The 22,235-nt window shown below is 44.3% G+C and overlaps 2 protein-coding genes across 3 annotated transcripts; both read right to left on the bottom strand.

Moving 5' to 3' along the window:
• Positions 1–2,668: 2,668 nt before the first annotated feature.
• On the bottom strand, positions 2,669–8,238 carry Lrit2 (leucine rich repeat, Ig-like and transmembrane domains 2). 2 transcript variants are annotated; one of them, XM_029541882.1, is made up of 3 exons: positions 8,219–8,238; positions 7,031–7,812; positions 2,669–4,525 (listed from the first exon to the last, which is right to left on the bottom strand). In XM_029541882.1, exons 2-3 carry the CDS (start codon positions 7,797–7,799, stop codon positions 3,753–3,755), a joined length of 1,542 nt encoding a protein of 513 aa, XP_029397742.1. In that variant the 5' UTR covers positions 7,800–7,812; positions 8,219–8,238; the 3' UTR covers positions 2,669–3,752. The 2 variants fall into 2 exon arrangements, with proteins under 2 accessions (XP_029397742.1, XP_021059739.1); XM_021204080.1 differs by having other exon boundaries at positions 8,089–8,219.
• A 3,251-nt stretch (positions 8,239–11,489) lies between these two features.
• Lrit1 (leucine rich repeat, Ig-like and transmembrane domains 1) lies at positions 11,490–21,326 on the bottom strand. Its single transcript, XM_021204142.1, has 4 exons — positions 21,116–21,326; positions 18,729–19,195; positions 16,168–16,476; positions 11,490–14,817 (listed from the first exon to the last, which is right to left on the bottom strand). The coding sequence occupies exons 1-4, from the start codon at positions 21,235–21,237 to the stop codon at positions 13,841–13,843; spliced, it is 1,875 nt and encodes a 624-aa protein (XP_021059801.1). The 5' UTR covers positions 21,238–21,326; the 3' UTR covers positions 11,490–13,840.
• Positions 21,327–22,235: the final 909 nt, after the last annotated feature.

Genomic DNA, 22,235 nt, shown 5'->3' with positions numbered 1-22,235 from the left:
CAGCCTAACACATGATGGTCCTCATAGAAGGGTTAAGGGCAGGTGGAAAGCATTGGAGGAAAGCAGGCAGAAACCATGTCGTCGATCTGAAACATGCAGCCTGTGTTTTGGCAGAGTCTTCACTCTAAGGAGTAACTGACAAGATATCATCAAAGAGTAGGTGGGATTTTGTCCTGCAGTTGCTCTCCCTCAGAGCCAAGCTGGCAAATGCATCAAAAGGTGTGGATGAGATTACTGTCCTTGTTTCCCAGGACCTGTAAGGATTCTGTCTACGTACACAAAGGTGCTTTGTTGTTAATGTTGTATTGTTGAGACAGGATCTTGCTGTGCTAATCAACATAGTCCTGAACTCATGGACGACTCTAATAATCCTCCTGTCTCAGCTTTCCGAGTTGTTGAGTATATAGATTCTATGCTTGTCACAATGGGAGCTTTGAGAGAATCCAGCTAACCTGCCATGGATGCAGGAATCAGTTGGCAAGCAATCACTCTTCTCTGACGGTTATCAAGACTCCAGTGATGGACAAACGGGCTGAGATAAGAGGGAAGGTGCTACATAAGAACAAAGGCTATTCATCAGGTATATGAACGCACAGATTTCGCTTTTGGAGGGTCAGAAATAACTAAGGGATGGGGTGTTGGAGATGCTTGCATGCCACTATGAAACCTTACTAATGGATTTCTTTGGCTGAATGAGATTCAGTCACTTGTCACTGTGCAATAATGTATTCAGTCACACTTGTGCTCATACATGTTTAGAGTCTATCATCTTTGCCAGACTGTTCTCTGTCTGTAAGATAGATAGGCTCCAACAAGATAGAAGAAGAAAGAAAAAATATCATTCAAGTTTCTGACACTAAAGATGGCTTCCTCCTAAAAATTACTTAAAAATTGCATGGTCTGGAACTTGATCTACATCTCAGTTTTATTGTTCTTATCTAGCATGTGTGAGGTGAGGCCTCATATTTAATTCTCAACACACACACACACACACACACACACACACACACGTACATTAACATAGTGTGGTGGTTTCAATGAGAATGGCCCCCATGGGCTCATGTATTTGCATGTTCAGTCCACAATTGGTGAACTTTTTAGGAAGAGTTAAGAGGTATAGTCTTGTTGAAGGAAATGTATTACTGGGTGTGGGCTTGAGGTTTTCAAAAGTCCATGCCAGGCCCAGTCTCCTTGCCACCTCACCCTCCTGCTTCTCATTTTCTCTCTCACTTTCTCTGTCTGATGCCTGTAGATCAGAATGTAAAGCTTAAAGCTACAGTTCTAGCACCATGCCTGTATACTTCCCACAATGATAATAATGGACTAACACTTCGAAGCTGAAAGCAGGCCCTGGATTAAATGTTTTCTTCTATAAGTTGGCATGGTCATGATGTCTCTTCACAGCAATAGAACAGTAACTAAGATACATGGTCCAAATTAGAAATTGTTTTGAGTATAACATGTCCCAGATACAACAATGAGACATAAGGCTATAAGAATTCTTTAAACAGGAATTAAGCAAAAGAAGTGAAGGAGATCAGCATAGATATCACAACATCACATATGCATAGATATCATGACATCACATATGCATAGATATCACGACATCACATATGCATAGATATCACAACATCACATATGCAGATGCTTCTGGACTTACACTGAGATTTCAGCCCCAATGAGACATCATATGTTGACAAATAGATTAAAAATTCTAAGCTAAAGCTGTTTTTGATACCCTTTACTTCACAAAGCACAACAACCAAACAACCTTAGCAACACAGCATACTGTGATCTAGCTGATTCTCTTACAGTCATTGTCTGGAATCCCAGCACATCTAGGGAGAATCACAATGTATATCACTAACTCAGGGGGAAAAAAATCCAACCTTCAAATTCAGTTTTGTCTCTACTAGATATGTATTGCTTTTGTACAAATCTAATGTTGAAGACTGTTAACTAAAACCATAAGCCTATGACCATGTGTAATGTGAATTTTGGGGACTTTCCAAGGGGTAACTCAAGAGTCTTTAAAAATACCCTATTTCAAGAAGTCCTATTTAAACCACATTCTTTCTCCTCAAACAGCTCATGAACACGCTCCTGACCCACTCCTAGGCTTTCTCTGTTTCCATGGCCCTTCCTTCTTCCCGGCTTTCTCTTCCAAGCCATCACCACGGTCATTACATCTTCTCTCAAATCTGTGCTAACCCTAGGCCCCTTTGTGATGACTGCATCCTCCACATCTCACATACCAACTTTTCTTCCTCCTACAGATGGAATCATAAACAGGCCAAGAGCAGCATGATTTCCCCTCTCTCCAGACACTTGCTTTAAAAATGTATCATTGAGCATTTCTCATTAATAAATTTTTACTATATTATGTGTGTTGTTATATGTGCACGTCTAAGTACATGTATAAAATATAGGTTTTTTAAGGAGTGACAATCATCTTGTGGTTATATTATTTTAAACATCTTCTGTGAAACAGTAAAGTATTCCAGGTAACCTAGTGAGAAACTTTGAATTAGCTTTAAAGTACAATGTATGTATGTATGTATGTATGTATGTATGTATCTATCTATCTATCTATCTATCTATCTATCTACACATACATACACAAACACATACACTTACACACAATATGTATGTAAAGGATCAGACAAAATAAGACTAGAAAATGTTAAAATTTATTGAAGTTATCAGAGGGGGAGGAATGTAATCTTTTTCTACTTTCGGTATAGTAGTGTCTTAATTAGGTTTCCATTGCTATGCTGAAACACCACGACTAAAAAGAAAGTTGGAAAGGAAAGGGCTTATTGGGCTTATACTTCTGTGTCACAATGCATTGTTGAAGGAATATTGGACAGGAACTCAAACAGGGAAGGAAGGAACCTGGAACCAGGACCTGATGCAGAGGCCATGGAGGGGTGCTGCAAAATGGCTTGCTCAGCCTGCTTTCTTATAGAACCTAGGACCACCAGCCCAGGGATGGCACCACCCACAGTGGGCAGGGCCAACCCTCATCAATTACTAATTTTAAAAATGTCCAACAATCCCAATCTTATGAAGGCAGTTTTGATTGAAATTTTTTCCTCCTATCATATGACTTCGGCTTGTGTCTACTTGACATAAAACTATCCAGCACAAACAGGGAATTTCCATTTTAAAAAGTTTAATTCTTTTTCCTTGAAGAAAAAATAAGAACCTAAAGAAATGAAGGGTGATTAATTTCAATATGAGTGTTGTCACCAATTTTTAAAATGTTATTTCAACTGCCATTGATTCTCAATGCATCCATATGAGCACAGTGCTTGTAGTAAGATCAGTCACTGGCTTATTTGTAAAACAGTAGGATCCGTCCCCTGTAGACCAGTGCTCTGCCACTTGCTAGATAAGTGATGGACAAAGCATAGACCTTTCTGAGATCAAGTTTCTTTACCTACAATAATGAATATGCTGCTTTCCTTTGCAGGATAATGAATATGAGATGTTCTGTGTAAACCCCATAGGGCTATGCATATTTAAGAGTAAATATTTATTAATTTCTAGCCATTATCAGGCATATAAAATTATCAGTTTAATAAGTCAGAGCTCCATTGGCTTTAGCTTTATGAAGATAAATACTGTGTCCCCTTTCTTATTTCTGAACTCTCTTCATCAAGTACCTTAATTAGAACACAGTGGCTGCTTGATAAATGGATGGAACCAAGTTGTGCTGTCATGGAAAGTTGGATTCAGGAACTCGAGGTCTATTCATTTCCCTGCCATGGTGGGTTGTTAACTGCCTCCTTTTCTATCTCCTCATCCTCCTCCATGACTCTCTGACTCTCACCATCCTCATAGACAGCTGAAGGGTCTTTGAAAGAGCTATCCTTGCACTGTGGTACTGCTTGTGGACATCTTAGGGTTTTCCTGTGAAGAGGACAACAGCGCAAACACCACTCACTGAAGTTGTATGGACCCTGGGATACCCAGACATAAGCACCCACAGGCAGTGCCAAGAGCACAGCACACAAGACCACAGTGACATGCAAGAGGTGCTCACGACCCTCTAGCCCACCACTGTCTCTGCCTGTCACAAAGACCACACACTGGCCCTGGCCTGGAGGCTGATTCCTCAGGCTGAGACATGCTTTATATTTTGTAGCAGGGAGGAGGTCATCCACAGCATATGTTTTGATTCCAGGGCCTATGTGGACCACCTTCTTCCTGAGAGCTTCATCAGATGTAATATAGAGGGTGAACCATTGTTCCTCGGCAAAGTTGGTCACTGTGAGCCACTCCAGCAAGATGCCATGCACCGTCTGCTTGACCACTCGTAGGTCAACATAGGCACTGACCTCTGAAGAGGTGGAAAGAAAAGGCATGGCCTGTGCAGGCTGGATATAGAGTAAGATGACCAGGGAGCTTCTGCCGATGGAGTTGAAGGCCATGCAAGTATAATTACCGCCGTCTACCAATTGAGCTGCTGGGATGACAAGCTGGGACAGAATGATATCTTCTGCAATTGGTGAGGCCAACACTGGGTGAAAAAAAAAAAAAAAGAACAGAACAGGTGTGCGTTTATGTGATAGACAGCTGGAACATTCTCAGTCTAGTGCTAGGTCTTATGTTTAAAGGATGGTTATTATTTATTATGTTCCTGTGTCAGGGGTTATCTTTCTTGAAGTGTTATAGAGTAAACATTTAATTTGCTGTAAGATGCAGAGAGTTGGAGCAGGTGATTAACTTATCCATGCTTTTTTAGAGGCGGCAATTTTGTGGAGCCCATTCTTCTATCTAAGGAGACCATATTCTTTTCGCGTTAGTTGTGCCCACTTTGGCCTTACTGAACCTGATACCATGGCTTAAGGAGACTTCACAATGGTGTGAGTAAGGGATATTGTGAGCACCAAAGGAGCTCTTACTTCACAGATGTGCATTTCCTCAGAACCTGGAAATGAAATAACTGGGCTTCCACTTCTTTCAAAAACACCATACCGGGCAAAAACCTTAAGTTCTCTTAGCCTCAATCTCCTTGTCAAGAAAATTAAGTAACATACACTCTACAAGTTTTATAGAAAGTGTCAGTAAGCCTTACCTGTAATTATTTCTAGATATAACACAGTATCAAGAGTGAGTATAGTGGGCTGGCCAGATATCTCAGCAGTTAATGATACTGGCCATTCTTACAAATGATCCAGGTTTGACTCCTACCACCCACACGGCAGCACTCTAGCTTCAGGGAATCCAATACACTTTTCTGGCCACGGCAGGCACGGGGCATGTATGGGGTGCACAAACATGTATGAAGGTAAAACACTCATTGGGCAGGCCAGTTTTATGGCAGCATGGCACAGGTAGAGTCACTGGAGAGGAGACAACCTCAACTAAGAATATATTTTCATAAGATTAGGCTGTAGGCAAGCCTATAGCATGTTATCTTAATTAGTGATTGATGAGGGGTACGGTCACAGCTAGGGTGGTCATCCTGGTTTTGTTAAGGAAGCAGGCTCAGCAAGCTCTGTGGACTAAGTCAGTAAGCAGCACACCTCCATCCATTAGCTTCTGCCTTGAGGCTCCTCTCCTGACCCCATTCAATGATAAACAGTGCAGTGATAATGAAGCATAAGCCAAATAAACCCTTTCCTCCCCAAGTCATTCAATCATAGTGTTTTATCACAGCAATAGTAACACTGGGTAAGAAACCATACACATAAAATATATAAATAAAACATTTTTGAAAATAGTGATGATAGAGCATCACTGGGCACCATTCTTCCCTGCCTACCTCCCTTCTTCCCTCCCTTGCTCCCTTCCTTCCTCCCTCCTCCTCCTCCTTTTCTCCTCTTCCTGCTCCTCCTGCTCTTCCTCTTCCTCCTCCTCCTCCTTCTTCTTCCCTTCTTATTTTTTTTTTTTAGAGACAGTCCTACTTGTCCTGTTTCTCACTCTGTAGAGTAGGCTAACCTCAAACTCAGAGATCTGCCTGCCTCTGACTCTGCCTCCCAAGTGCTGGAGTTAAAGGCATTGCTACCATTCCCCACCTAATTTCGTGATTTTAAAGAAAACTAGAATGATGAATCCTGTCTATCTTGGCTGTTAGCATTTAACTGCCAATACAGTAAGATAAAAAATAAATGGGAAAAGTAAAAACTTCAGTCAGTTGTGTATTTTTTTTTTACCTCCTAGAGGCTCATCATCATCTATGAAAACTGGCTTGGTTAAATCCCCCAAATATTGCATTTCAGCTGTTTTAGACAGAGGAAGAGTTAAGACACTAATGTCCTTCCAGCTCCAAGATGCTCCTGGGAGCCCTTGCATGGCTTTGGGAAACGGTAAGACCTACTCCAAGAAAGGAGGGGCCAGTTCTGGATCCCTGGAAGTCATTTAATCTCTCTAGGCCCTATAATTTTGAGCTAATATTGCCTGGTTAACACAATAATAGGAAGTAAATATTCAGTTGATATGTAGGACTTGCTATTCTTATCTTATGGGGATCACTCAAGAGCCACACAACAGAAATACATATGTAACAATACTTATTGTTGGCCCTGCACTCACTGAGTTCAAATTTCTGGAGTGGGGCCTTATAAATCGTATTTCAATGAGCGCCCCGTGTAATTCTGGTGAGGCAAGTCTAGGATATAAATAACCCTTACTATAATAAATTCTAGCCAAAAGTTTTAGAATTCTAAAATGTTAGTATTGTGCTTTTCACCCAGAAGGTCTTCAATTTATTCGCCCATTGTAAGTCTATTAACATTTGTATACTATAAGAGATGATCAAATCCAGTATCTCTATTTATATATGAGATCTGATATGCCAGGTATGAACAGTGCTGATAGTGGAATGCTGCCTTGGACTCTTTTCTGTTCTATGGAGTTAGTGCCTATGTATACCCATCTTACCTGCACCCATCCTTTATGACAGGCACAGTTTACAACTCTGTATTGACGCAGAGTCCTAACAGACCTCTACACTGCATATATATATATATATATATATATATATATATATATATATATACAGAGAGTACAAATGGCTTACCATCAAATTCTCTCCACGTGCTCAGGGGATACTTCCATGCAATGGTTGGTGAGGGACTACCTTGTGCCAAACATTGCAGGGTCACGTTCTTTCCTACCTGGATAGTGACATTGACACTAGGGGTTGAAATAGTTGGCTTCATACAAACTCTGAGCTCAGTCTCATGTAAAAGCTGCCCTGCCTTAGAGACAGGACCCTGGCATACCAGGTACGAATTCACCAGGATGAAAGGGGGACCCACGGATTTGAGAAACTGAGCAAGTCCCCTTAATCGGCAGTCACACAACCAAGGATTATTGTGCAGCGACAAGACCATGTTGGAGAGAAACTCAGCTCCACAGCCAAGCTGTTGCCGTTTCTGATAGGCTGGCCAGTTCAAGAAGACACCCTTGGATACAACTGTCAGCCTGTTGGAGGATATGTCAAGGTATGTCAGGTTGGTTAGGAACTGGAGAGCCAGTTCAGGGAGAGAATCAATCCTGTTGTGTTTGAGATCCAAAACCCGCAGGAGAGGGGTGGCGCGGAACGCTGTCCATGGTACTGAACGGAGTTTGTTCCCCTCCAGTCTCAGCTCTCTCAGCTCTGGCAGGTCCTCCAGGGCGCCTAGGTGGATCACAGTGACATTGTTAAAGTTGAGCCAAAGGTATTCCAAAGTGCTCATGTTGGTGAAAAACCCCTGGGAAAGTTCAAATAAGGGTGAGTTTTCAATTCTCACTTGCTTGAGTTCTTCGGGAAAGTTGTCTGGAATCTTTCCCAAAGACACAGACATGCACTGAAGGCTCCTGTAATAAGAAAGCAGAAAAACTTCAATAAGCCTCAAGGAACCTATAAGTGGTATTTTGTGAATCCTGTTATTAGACATGGAAGTAAATGAAAAATAATGAATTTAAAATAAAAGAGATGTCCTGCTCCATAAACCCCCGAACCAACTAAAATGAATCCCATGGGAATTTAGCTGATTGCCCACAAACTCTAAGCCTGTGTCACTCCACATCATTTTTAAAGAAAATCCCCTCCCCCTCTACATCACCCTCTGGAATCCTGTCAGCACAGCACACCTGCCAAAACTCTCGTCTGAACAGGTACACTCTGGCAGACAGACCGGCTGCACCGCACGTATAACCCAAGAGACCAGAACTTGCAAGAAACAGTAAAAAACAAAGGCCATATTTATCTGTAGGCAAATACCTTGTGTGGTTTGGGTAGGTATGGTCTCAGCTTCTGAGAAGCAAATCCTATTATTGGTAATCCATAAAGATGTAGGTCAGCACAGCAGCATTAAAGCCCTGAATGCCCCGAGGTCTGTTACAGCCCAGCTCCCAGGCTCAGGAAAAGCCCAGGTTGAGAAGTTGTGTCTCTTAACTAAAATGAGAAAGCTGTGGTTCTTAAGGTTGGGAAGACGAATATACATCAGACATCAAGCTCTATTTTGTTTCTACCTGCTCTCGGCTTCTTACAAAGAAGCCAGGGAAACCATCAGGTGTTGCAATCCTGAGCTCAGGATTTGGCCAGAATGCACCTAAGACTTTACAGTTCACAAAGGGATCCTGAATTGCCAATTTCCAATTATTTTCTTGGAAGGAAAGCAGATGATGAGCAACAAAGCAACCCTGGGATTGCTTTCCTTGTTTGCTGTCTGCCAGCACCGCACCGTGGGTGGTGTGTTTAGTCATACTTCTACTGCGATAAGACTAATGCTGCTACAATTCATATCACTAGAATTGGAGAAACATCACGGTGTCCTTCCAATATGGAAGCTTAAAAACCTAAGGACAAAGCTTTAGAGTCTGGGGCAGGAGGCTTAATGGCCTGACTTTTCTAAAACACTTCATCACACCATAAAGAGCAAACGTCAGGCTTTAAATGTCATCTATGACAAGATACTTCTCTCTCTCTTCACACATTCACTGTTATTGTTTGTTCACTGCGAGTCATGTTTTCTAGGCACAACAGTGGTAAGAAAACAAACTCTAGATATTTCCTGATTTAGTCTTCCTTGTGCTTCTGCTTCTGAGTCTGGCTGTTTGGGGAATAGCTTCTAACCTGTAAGCCTCTGTGTCTCTTCTACAGAACAAGAATTATCAGCAAACACTTCAGTTTGTGCAGGAAATGTTTAGATTAATTAAGACACAGTGCCCAGGATAACAGGTGCCCCATAACTCATCCCCTCTAAGTGACAGAGTCTAGATGAGCTGAAGTTCCACCTTTCTTATTAAATGAGAGCATATCAAGAAAATGCCAAAATTCTATGAGTTCTTATAAGACTCATGATATACATTATACTCCACAAAAGGTTTCAGTGAAAAAAAAAATCCGCTTAGTAGCTAACCAGCAAGGCAGAAGTGGGTCACCAGCTAAGCAGCTTACATCCCAGGCTTCCCACTCATACCAGATGTATTTTCTGGCATTCCTAGGCAATCTAACTCGACATTTGGATAGATCTTTGCAGTTACTTTCAAGGTAAAAAAAAAAAAAACAAAACAAAAACAAGGAGCATGCTGTGGCACACAACAAAGTCTGTGTGAGATGGGGGGGGATGCGCAGCTCTCATTATCTTTTTTTTTTTTAATGATGAGGAGGTGACACTCAGCTCCAAGGAGAGCTGGCACAAAGCAACATCCATCTCAAAGCAGCACACAGGCGGGGATGGGCTGGGGGAGACATTAGTTCCCGGCCAGTTTGTCCAAAAAGAAACAACACTGAGAGACGTTTGCTCCAGAACCCTTTGCCAAGTTTCCCACAACTTAGGCTTACTTCATGGCACCCTGCAATTCAATGGATGGCTATCGGAAAGCACAAGTAAATTCCTTTTTTTCCCTCTTACACCTAAATATGAAAGCCCAAAATTCAAACTCTTCTTCCTTTTCTACAGTATCTTTTCTGTCTACCCCATGTCCCACTTAGTATAAATTCAGACCTACTCACCTTTCTAGATGTCATCCTAGAGCTTGTCTGTATCTAGATAGATATCCATATTATAGGTGTAAGTATAGATTCACCCGATAAGTTAGGAGAACCCTGACTAATATATTTACTTAGTGTTATTGTTTAGCTTGAATAACCTGTTACCAAATGTAATTGTGAAAGGCATGAAACCCAGACATCAAAAGAAAAATAGGATCTGAGGATATTTCATACTTTTTTCCTTTTAATTATTTTATTAGATATTTTCTTCATTTACATTTCAAATGCTATCNCGAATGACCCCTATATCCTCCCCCCACCCTGCTCCCCTACCCATCCATTCCCACTTCTTGGCCCTGGCGTCCCCCTCTATGGGGCATATAAAGTTTGCAAATTTCATACTTAATGCTCCTCCTGAAGGAGGCTTTTAAGAATTTGAACTGTGGCATTCTCTCGAGACATAATTACTGAAGAAGAATTACTGTGCGATTATAGCATAAATATAAATTACTGCTGGGAGACAGTTCCTGTTTTATCTGAATACACTCTCAATAAAAGAATATCCCATCCAGTTGAAAAGTGCCACTTACCCCCAAAATAAGTCAATTTGAGACAGCTTAAAGCAGACAGAGAACCGGCGTACTCCCAGGTAGCAGACCGCTATCCTCCCCTTTCTCTAGATAGAGCCTTCTCCCTTTCTGTCTTTTGCCAACAATCTCTGAGATGGTCCTTTGAGCACTCGTGCTATGTAGTATGCCAGTGAGAGAAACGCATACCACATTTCAAAGCCCCTTGTACTATTCAAGCTATATGACCCCATTTTTACTACCAAGAAGTTAGAAATCAAGATATTTGAAAAACCCATCCATGATTCTCTAGTTGTGTTTTGTTTTTCCTTGTTGAGGTAACTGTTGATATTCCAGATGGTGGAGTTTCTCATAGCCTAGGTCTTTGAGGACCTGAAGCAGAACCCTCCCTCCATCATTCTGCTCCTCAGTCAATGAGCAGACTGCTCGAGCAAGAAAAACTCATGACAGGCAAGGGTGCTGAAATGTGAAATCTGCTGCTTTGCCTAAGCTGGATATGCCCTACCTACAATGCCATTGCAAGCAAACAAAATATAGTGCCTGGGAATTGGTGGCTATCTTTAGTAGATTCAGTTATATCCCTCTGAACAGGCTCATTTGGTCCCTTGATTAAGAGCCTAGTATGAGAGCCTACACCCTCTTTCCAGCACATAACTTGGTTTCGTCTGTTTATATCCTGCAACTGGGAAAGGCAACTGAAAATAAGTGAGTTTGGGCATACTGCCAGTGTAGGCAGGAGGAACACAAGTATGTTAGAGTCTCTGGAAAATATATGATGGAGATGCCATGAAACCGTATAGACTGATTGACATTGATTTGCAACTCCCAAACTAGCCACCAGGGGCAGTGTACCACAGGATCACTGTAGCCCAGTTGACAGCTGTACAGAAAGAGCAGGAATTCTTTTTCTAGGCTACTCAAAGAACATTCCGTTTTCAGGACATGAGTTACACTAAGAGATTAGTATGTAAATCAGATACCGTTTATTTATTCATTTGTCAGAGGAGTTTGTTTTAGTAACATAAATACCCACAAGAACACCCCAGAGTGACTCTTCCCTACAAGAGAAAACTCGGGGAAGACAGAACACAGGCAAGAAAGTTGGTACATTGAGATTATCTGAGATTATGCATTGAGAGAGTCTGGACATCTTGGAGGCAGTGATCGCCCACACCCTGAAGGCAGCCCTCCTACACTGCTGGAAAATTTGACCCCATCCCCATTTTTCTCTTTCTCCTCTCCTTTCTTCTCCTCTCTCAGCCAATATTGGGTATATTAGTCTTTTTTTTTTTTTCAAGTTCCTGGTTTTTCTTTTACAAAGTACAATAAAGCTAATTGGATATTGATTCCAGTTTGTTATCTGTTTTTGTAAACATTTTATTGGATCACATCCATGCTCATTAACTCACCTGTAGTCTATATTGTTTTTTTCCCATTCCATTAGCAATGACAGGGCTTGTAATATTCGTTACCTAGTTTTGTTTGCCAAAAAAAAAAAAATCATGTTGATCCCTGATGTAGACAAGGCCATTACTGTCCGACCAAGTAGCTTTTCTTGCTAATGGTAATGACCCACAAGTTATAATCAAATACAACCTTCATGGAGGTGACAGAAAAATATCAAGTTTGGTGACTCTAATGTCCATGTGCACATGTGTTCCTGTGGTTCTGATTCCAGGTTTCGGTGACTGCCAAAAATTCATTTTTCATAGTAAGTAAGCCTTCTGTGGACTACCCTTCAAAGATCAATAATGAGTAAGACATAGCATCCAAAAAGTTGTCAAAGACATGGATTCCAAAAGACAACCCATTTCTCCCTTCTATACATATACTTGGTTCTTAGTTTCCTCATCTGTAAAATCAAAAATCAAAAATAACAACCTCCAGAATGGGCTGTTAGGGACATGTCGTGAGGTCTTCTGGAAATGATAAGGGGATTTATAGCTAGTCAATGTTCACATAGTATCAATTATCTTGTGTGGTACTGGTTAAATAATTTCCTTGGATCACTTCTGTTTGTGATAGTCCGCAATTGTTACCAAAAGACTTGCTACCCATCTTCTCAGTAGGCAAGTAATAAACAGAGTTCTCAGTAGGAACGTTCACTCACTCCTGTCTACAAGCATCTCATCAGTCTCTGCCATAGGCGAAACTCAGCAAGAATTCTCCTTCTAATAGCCTGCTGGGTGACCAGAAAAGCTCCTAGATACTCTCCAAAACCAAGCAAATTTCAGAAAACCCTGCAAAGGCTCCTCCACGGGCATGGGCTGGGTGTGAGACAAGACTGACTGTGATGGTGCCCTCGGTTGTAGAAACCTCTTGGCTCTCTCCAGTCTGGCATGCTGAGAACAAAAGAGCAGTGGTCTTTAGAATTTATTGCAAGTAAATTGTCCAAGAATTTCTCCAAGATTATCTCCAAGAACCCCAAAAGACAAATGTTAGAATTCAATGAGGTGGAGGTGTGCATGTGAATAAAGTGCACATGTGTTCAAAAAGATGACTAATGCATAGAGAACCTGTGTATATGTGTGCATGAACTGGTATAAGTGCAAATATGATGTAGTAGTATAGAGGTTGGTTAAAGACGTTTCAGTAGAACCAATTATCCAACTGCCTGGTCCAAAGCTAGGCTGCCATTGTCCAGCGGCAGTACTATAGCGGGCCATGTAGTAAATTTGTTCCGAAAATGTTTTGTCTTCCATCATCGCCTTCAGAGGATTAGTGTCTCTGCTTGCCTCGTTAACGTTGCCTTTGGCCATGAGACTGTCTTTGGCAGGTACAATATGGACATGAGCAACAGCAGCGTGCCAGTCTCACATGAAGACATTCAGAGGCTCTGCCTGACTGTTCTTCCTTCTTATGCCATCTGAGAAAAGTTTGCCCTAGGTAGCCATTGTTGCTCTCCACCAGTGGAACACATGTAGCAGAGCCATGCCAGTCAAACTACAGACACATAGTGTAAAAATACATATATCTAAATGCTGCATACCAGAGAGTTTCTGCTTCATTTGTTAGACAGCAGAAACTGACCGATTCAGGCAAAATACTTAACACCGGTTTCTTCTCCAGGAAAACGAGAGAAAAAATGATGCCCACTGTGCATGGTTATTAATGAAAGTTAAGTGAGTAAATGCCTATGAAGTGCTTTGGGTGCTTGCTGGCACACAGTAAGTGCTTAAAACCCTGTGTTAACTATTGTTGACATAAATGGACAAGTTGCCAAGTACCCAAACAATCAGGGTGACTGAGCACACTGTCAGGTGTAAAAGTATGTGTATGAGACTGAAGAGGGATGGCATGGGTGAGCGGGGACTCGGACTCAGCAGAAGTACTCATTGATGCGTCTGCTGCCCCTGACACCCAAGACCTGGGAGTCCAGGCTGGAACGGGCTGAGAGAAGCCTATCTGCCTCACTGAGGCTGCTCCTGGATAGCACCTCTGAGCCGTCCTCACTCTGGCCCAGTCTTTCCAAATTAACATAGGCCCCAGAGGCCTCTGCAGAACCCCCAGCCCGGCACTTGTGGCAGCGTCTTCGGAGGGCCCCACAGCAAACCAGCAGGGTGGGAGGCAGCGCGATGATGGCGGCCACGCTGATCACCACCATGTTGATGAGTCGCTGGGTGCCCTCTGCATCCACTACCTCATCCGTAGAGAAGATGACACATTGTTCCTTCGTAGGCACCAGGCCGCGCACACAGACACATGCCACATACTTGGTCTTTGGAGCAAGTCCCTCGATAGTGACACTGGTCTTTCCAGGCCCCACGGTCATCCTTCTCATGTCTCGCTGCCCAAAGACTGCATAAAGGACACTAAAGGCGGTTGTGTTCCCAGCTTGAGGGGCCTTCCACACCAAAGACACACTGTGGTAAGTATCTCCTACTACCTTGAGAGACCTGACCATCTGGGCCTCCTGCTGTTCTGATGGCTCTCTGGAGAACTCTCCTGGGATATCCATATGAAAGTTCTGGAGAGCCAGTTCCTCCTTTATGCTGGGCATTGAGGGCTTGGTAGCCAGGGCTACATGCTCGGGCATATGAGGAACATGCCTGGCCACCAGCTTGTTGTTGTAGGCAGCAGCTTCCGCCCTCTCCCCTGTCCTTGCCCACAGGACCCCTGGAATCCCACTGTATTCGGTAGAAGTCTGTGGCTCAGTGACAATCAAGGAGATAAGGGTTTCAGAAGCTCCCAGGAAGTTCTTGGCTTGGCAGATGTAGTCCCCAGAGTCAAAGAGAGACACGACAGGCAAATCGAGCAAAGTCCAACTTGAGCCGTCACTGGAGACTTCCTGGTGTACTAGGGAGAGAAAAAGGCATGTGGAGGAATGAATATGTTGTCTTCACAGGCGCTCTTCCAAGGCCAAGGTCACAGCACCTTGTCTACACACACTGACGTGAACACCAGTCATCCCACGAAAATACCGGCGTGCACTCAAAGGTCAAGTGCTTCAAGGCCCACCCTGCTCAAGAATAAAATGCCTAAGAATAAATTGCCTCCTAAGTCTGAGGTACCCAGAGTTTATCCTTCAGGTCTTAGAGATTTGCAAAGGTGTCCCTTCAGGGAAGCAGGCTGCATTGGGCGTAAGTAGGTTCAAGGATGAGCATGAGGCAGAGGATAATCTGGAAGTGCTGCACCCACCCTTGCCTACCCCAGGGGACACATCTAATAAGCACCTTTACCTTTGTGTTTTTACACAGTGGAGCCTTTTGCACTGCTTTTCAAACTAGTCTGAACCCCTTATTCTAGGGCAACAGCTGTCAGTCTTGTTGAGGGAGCCGGAAGAAAGCTGGGTGTGATGTGAGATTTGCCAGTTAGGTGCAAGAAAGTATTTCTCTTCAACTTATCTTCTGCCTGTATACGGCTGTGATTCTTGTCCCTGCTGCCACCATAACAAAGATGCTCTCTGCCCACACAACTCAGCCAGAACAGACACTTCACATACACTTTGAAGCCAGAGCCAGGCTGACTGGAACCCCAGCTTCTTCATATGTGAGCTGTGCGATATGGGGCGAGCATTTGCTTCTCAGCACTTTTTTCCCTTCCCTTTTCTTTTTTTTTTTAAAGATTTATTTATTTATTACATGTAAGTACACTGTCGCTGTCTTCAGACACTCCAGAAGAGGGCGTTTGATCACATTACAGATGGTTGTGAGCCACCATCTGTAGTTCAGTCTACTAAACCCTAATGTAGCTAAGATCGCCCTTGAACTTCTAATCTTCCTGCCTCCCAAATGCTAGGGCTATAGACTCAGCTTACCATGCCCAACCTTACCTGCTTTCAATGACATAATAGACATAATTTACTTAACATAAGGCTGGACCCATATAAAGATCATATGGTAATTCCATCATTAATTATTCCTGATGATTCTGGGTTACTATTTTAAAGAGAAAAACTTGCTAAAATATTAAATAAATTAGGAGCTATTCTCTCCCTCAAAGTCAACTTTGTATTGCTCCCAACATGGGCCCTGAGTTTCCGATAATAACATGTCTATTGAGCTATAACAGGATGGACTGAGAGCCATTGTTATAATCGATGTTCAGCATATGAGCACATTCTATCTAATTACACGCATACAGATGCGAGCCCAGCCTGGATTACACCAGTCCCTGCTAATACTGTCCACTTTGTTGCTCACACACCTGTGCCATTGAGTGGTAGTCCATTGGCCCTCCTCCAGCTCATCTCAGGTCCTGGGATCCCAGTTGCTCCACAACGTAGCAATACTGTGCTACCCAAAGGGGATATGATGCTGGTCACCCCTGGACGGAGCTCTGGGCTCTGACACTTTCTTAGCTCCAGCTGGCTGAAGGCCACTCCAGCCAGGCTGCGTGGACTGGCACACCTCAGTCTAGCCTCGATGAAGATCAAGTTTGAAGAAGCCCAGCCATCTAGAAGATGAACCAGGTCATAGAGCCGACAGTCACACACCCAGGGGTTGTCCTGAAGCCCTGTAGAAGTGAGAATAAATAAGAGGTTAACCTTAGATCTTCAGACCCAGCCCCAGTTCTCTGGGAAGAAAAGGCAGTTTTTCCACTTAGAGTCAGCAGAGCTGACCTCCAACCCCAGCTCCTTGCCTTGCCAGATATATGGCAAGAGACTTATTTCTCATTCTCAGCGACGGCATTGATTTCCCTCACAGTTCCTTTCTTCATTTAGTTAAAGTACTCAAAGTACCAAGGATGAGAAGTCACTCAGAGATACTCACTGACTTGGTGACTAAAGCCTTCTGGATGAGCGTGAGGAGGAGAGTTTGGATTTCCTAATGCACACGTGAGTCAGACAGGCAGGTCAGAAGGCTGTATTCCTAGCACTACGAAGGCAAAGACAGGAAACTCCTAGGGCAAGCTGTAGTTAGACTATCTGAATCACCGAGCTCTGCATTCAGTGGGAGACCCTGCCTCAGTGATAAAAATGGAGATTACAGAAGACAGTTGACATCAACTTCAGGTTTCTACACACATCATGCATGTGTACCTGCACACACACACATGCCCATACACGTGTAAGCATACAAACCCACATACCACATGCACATAAATATGCAAGACAACCTTACTGAGTGACAATACAAATGGGTGTTCTCACATGCAAGTGGTGAAGACTGAAAATTATGCCAGCCTTTTTAGAAGCAATCAAATTGATCGTAAAAGTTTAACATATGTACTGTATTATCTGGCAAATTCTATCTATCCTTCAGAGACATTTGCACACATATACTAAGAATACACGGCTGACAGAGAGGTCAAGGACACCACAAAAACAAACAAACAAACAAAAAACCCAGAGAATAAACTAACCTGGCCCCATAGGGGCTCACAGAGACTGAACCTCCCTCCATCCAGGGAGCCTGCATGGGACTGACCTAGGCCCTCTTCACCTGTTAGTAGCCTGGTGTTCTTGTGGGACTCCTAACAGTGGGAGCAGGGGTTGTCTCTGTTGCCTGTCCTTGGGACCCTTCCTCCTATTGGGTTGGCTTGTCTAGCCTTAATAGGAGAGGAGGTGTCTAGTCTTACTGCAACTTCATATGCCACGGCTGGTTGATATCCATGGGAGGTCTGCACTTTTCTGAAGAGAAATGGAGGAAGAGTGGATGAGGGTTAGGGCGGGGAGGTTGGGGGGGGGGCTGAGAAGAGAGAACTGTGATCAGGATGTAAAATCTTAACCAATTAATTAAAAAAAAAAAAAGAATACATGGCTGAGAATAGTTTTTGTGGCACCAAAGGTGTTACTGAGTCAGTGGAAATAATTTAAAGGCCTTGGGGTGTGTGGCTGCTTTACTGTGAAATATTTAATACACGAACTTGTCTCATTTGCAATTACTTCGAAAAATCTCTGAGACATGAGAACGTTGATGCCAATTAATACATACAATATACTTTTTAAAAATTTAACACCCGGGGTGGAAGATGGCTCTCCGGTTAAGAGGAGCGCTTGCTGCTCTCCCGGAAGATCCAGCACCCACATGGAGGCCCACTGCCATCTGTAACTCGAGGTACAGGGGATATGGCGCCCTCTTCTGGCTTGTGAGGGTACCGGGCATTATGTGGTGCGCAAACACTTTAAATACTGCAACACCACACAGCTTTTCTTTGTGTGTATATGTATATATTTGTATACACATGTAAACCTGTTGTAAAAGATAAGGGACTTGTAAGTAAACGCGATAATTAGTAGCTGACCTTGAGAGAAGGGGAAGAGATTAGGGTAGGAAAGGGGACAAAGGAATCGTTAGTTTCTTTGCCTTGTTTCTAATGGCTTTTCCAGCTACACTGTGCCTGTCAGGCCCATGAGTAAGCTGGTGCCCTGGGCAGCAAAGGCTTGCCTGTTTATTTGGTAAAACTTTGCTTTTTTGTTTGTTTTTGTTTTTTGTTTTGTTTTTGTTTGTTTGTTTTGTTTGTTTGTTTGTTTGTTTTTGAGCAAGGAGGGATAGAGGAGAAAAGGGGACTGGCTGGTATATCTTACTCATTCCATCCTGAGCTGGGAAAGTGAGTTTAACAGAGCCCCACACTGGCTATGTGACTGGGGACCTCTCGAGTCAGTCTCGGTTTTCTTATTTCGAATGCTGGAATATGAGCTGGCTCAGTTTTTCTTGATCTACTAAGCCTACGATTAATGCCAGCATGACTCCATCTTCCCTCAGGTGTAGAAGGGGAGCGTGATGTCATTCAGACTCAAAGACCCTGGATGCGACCTTGATTACCTAAGATTAGCCTGCCATGACGGCCGGAAAGGAGGGGTCCGGTCTTCAGGTGAGCCCAGGTGTCCAGTAGCTCCTCGGGAAGCCTCATCAGCTGGTTATTGGAGAGGTCCAGGAAAGTAAGGTTCTCCAGGAAGTGTGCAGCCTCAGGTGGCAAGGTCAAGAGCCGATTGGCCTGCAGGTCCAGCAGCTGCAGCTGCGGAGTGTCACTCAGCGCAGCCCAGGGGAAAGTGACCAGACGGTTCCCAGGCAGCCGCAGCTCTCGTAGGCGTCGCAGGCCCCTGAGCATGAGGGCACTAAGCTCACTGAGAGCATTGTAGGGTAGCCACAGCTGCTCCAGGCGGCTGAGAGGCCTGAAGGTCTCTCCCGGCACCCTGCGGATGGCAGTTCTCTCTAAGCGCAGCTTGCAGGTGTCCGGAGGAATCGAAGCTGGGGGCAGAGTCAAGTCAGGGTCGCTGCACACCACTGTCCTGGTCACAGAAATGGAGACTATTTGAACAAAGATCCTTCCCTTATGAGTTCCCAGATCTGCCTGTTAACACAGATGCCCACTGCAGTAGATGATGCTCTGGTAAATTTTTCTGAACTCTGGAGCTCAGAAAGAGACAGTATCCCAGAACAATCAAAGCCACAGTGCCTGTCCTCTGCTGTTGATAATCTAGCCAAGAAGGAGCGAGCGGCCCTAACACAGGGTAGGATGCTAACATGGAAGAAGGTTTGGATACAGGTAAAGGAAGGAAACTGATAGGGAGATTGCTCCTGAACAGGAGGATGGGGATGGTCAAGGGAGGATTTAAAGGGTAATAAGAGGCTAAAAAACTGGGCACTTAGAGAAAGGAGTTGACACCTATTTAGATGTAGATATTGTTCCCACCAACCACCTCCCAACACACACATCTGCATCTGTAATTCCAAGAGTAGCACATACTATGTTCAGGATTCGAATGTGAGCCAGAAAGGGTAGCAGGGTGGCACTCTGCAAACTTAGATCTGGGTCTGAGGAAGGCATTTACGTACAAAAGGAACTTGGATCTCACTGTACAGTCCATGCCTGTGGTGACTAGAGCCCTTGGGCTTGCCCAAAGCCTTTCCTGGCCTTTCTGCCCTCGGAGGATACTCTATGCAGATGGCTGATCTTCCTGTTTCCCACCCATGGCAGAATTTCCAGAGTCTAAAAATTAGATCCATGGATTTTGGCACTGGTTCCATCGCCAATGGCATGTGACTTCAAGGCATTTGTTCTCTGAGGATAGTGTCACCTTTGTGACCAGGGTGACAAAAAGCAATCCCACCATACTGTCCTTAGTCATCAGCCATTTTGCAGGCTGACTAAGTGCCAGCCTGTCTCACTTCATGGGAAATTTACTTTCCGCGTGAGTTAAATCATCAGACACATCCAAGATGGAATGCTTTCTTCTCGGGGGGGGGGGGGGGGTTCTGCTTCCTTTTCAGCCACCATCATCCCAAATCAACCCAGCACTGCCAGGATCATGTAAAAAGGATAGAACCAATAATGTCATTTCCATGATCAGAAGTCATCCTCCGTTCTCCCTCCAGGATTCACTTAAGACAAAGAAGAAAGGATGATGGATTCCATAAGGTTGGAAAGTTGGTAGGAAACGTCCTGACTGAAATCCTTGTGCAAGTTAGAAAATAAGTTTCCCGATGACTAAACCAAAGAAGAAGAAGAAGAAGAAGAAGAAGAAGAAGAAGAAGAAGAAGAAGAAGAAGAAGAAGAAGAAGAAGAAGAAGAAGAGAGAGAGAGAGAGAGACTTAAAATTCACTGGCAGGAGGAAGAAAATGAACTGCATGAGAAAAGCAGCGTCCACCAACCAGAGTGGCTCTGGCTTCAAAGGTCCATGAAGAGGAGAAGAAAGCAGGAGGGAAAAATCAAGGACTGGGCTGAGGATGGAGGGAGCTTAAAGTGTGGGACATGCATGGAGTATGGGGGCAGGTATCCCACCGAGAGTTAGGAGGCAAAAATCACCTGTGGAGGTCAGGCATGAGCATGGGAAATGCCTGAGAAAGAAGGAGCTGGGAGATACAGAGATAAAATTAAAAATGACGTCAAGGTAGAAACTTCTGGACCTTAAAGGAGAGAGGGCCTCTCCCTATCAGAAACATGAAGGAAGGCTCAGGAAGACCATCTGGAACCTGGCTGGTGCATGTCCCATGCCCTTCTGGGCAGACTAAATGCCCTACGTACTGAGAATGACCCAGGACAGACTGCTTTCTCTCCATCTCGGGTTTCAAGGGTCCCAAATCCAGTATATCCAGTGGGAGCAGGAGACTTGCAAGTGGACAGTCGCTGGGCATTCAACCCCTGCCAACCCTGCCTGATGGGCCTAAGAACGCTTGGTGGCCCACCCCCACATCTGTTAGTGTCCTACCTGGCCTTGCTGCCATCACTCAGGATGCGCAGGCTGCAGCTGCATTGAGAAGGACAGAAGCCCCAGGCCTGGTGAGGTCCCCCAAGTGCGAGGAGCCAGAGCATGCCCAAAGCCACCCACATGACTTTTGGCTCCTCTTGGGCCCAGGCAGGGGCCTGTCCCAGAGGTGCTCTGCCCTGCTTGTCCAGTAAGTCCAACGGCTCCCCTCTTGCTCATCACTCAGCAACCCCCATCCAAGGCCATGGGATAAACACAGGCTGGGGATTAGGGAGGGAGCCCCAGCCCTAGCACTCAGCAGCTTACTGATGCCTGAATCACCCAGACTTGAGGGGAGGGAGACAATCCCTCTATAGCAACAACGCCAGGCCAGAAGAAGCTGGGGCACAGAAAGATAAGGCAGATGGGCAGCTGCCCAGAGGCAAGTCACTAGTGACTGGCTGAATGTGCCGTCTGCTTGCAAAGAACTCTATTTCAACCAGGCCAGGGGTAATAAATCTGTGTGCTTGGGGCTGCTAGGCTCAGGAAAAAAATAGAAACAGAACTCTGGCCTCTAAAAATTGTCCCCTATGATAGTCTCTAAAAAAGAAGAGTGACATGAAGGGAGGCCTTCTGAAGGTTGTGGCGGCAGTAGAAAGAGTCTGCCTTCAGGGCCCGACACCTGTATCAGATCTCAGATCGTCAGTCACAAAAGGAAATAAGACTTTTCCACCTGGAATACTAGTGAAAATTAGCCCAGGCTTGCCCATCCTTGACTGTTGTGGGGACAGAAACTTTCTGAAAAATGTCAGCTTCTGGTACTTACAGGCACGTGTTTGCAGAGGAGCTTGGGAGATTCTGACATTGCAGGGAGACATTAGCGGCACCCATTTATGCTCATGAACACAGGCAAACATCTGCCTTCCCTCAGTGCCTCATGGGCACCCGGTCGCAGAACCCTAGGATGTCATTGGGTAACCTTTTGAGGCACTACCACCCACACTGAAAACAAAAGGAATCACTACAAGAGAGGAAAGGTCTCCCTCCTCAAGCATATACCGGGGGTGGGGGGGTGGGGGGNGGGGGGGGTGGAGGATGGGGGTGGGGGCTAGTGCTGGATCTTGCAGAGGTTTTGGAAATTTTG

Source organism: Mus pahari, chromosome 8, assembly GCF_900095145.1.
Source record: "Mus pahari chromosome 8, PAHARI_EIJ_v1.1, whole genome shotgun sequence".
In the NCBI taxonomy this organism is placed as follows: Eukaryota; Metazoa; Chordata; class Mammalia; order Rodentia; family Muridae; genus Mus; species Mus pahari.
The sequence above is the reverse complement of the archived record's forward strand: the minus strand, read 5'-3'. Positions and strand labels throughout refer to the sequence as shown.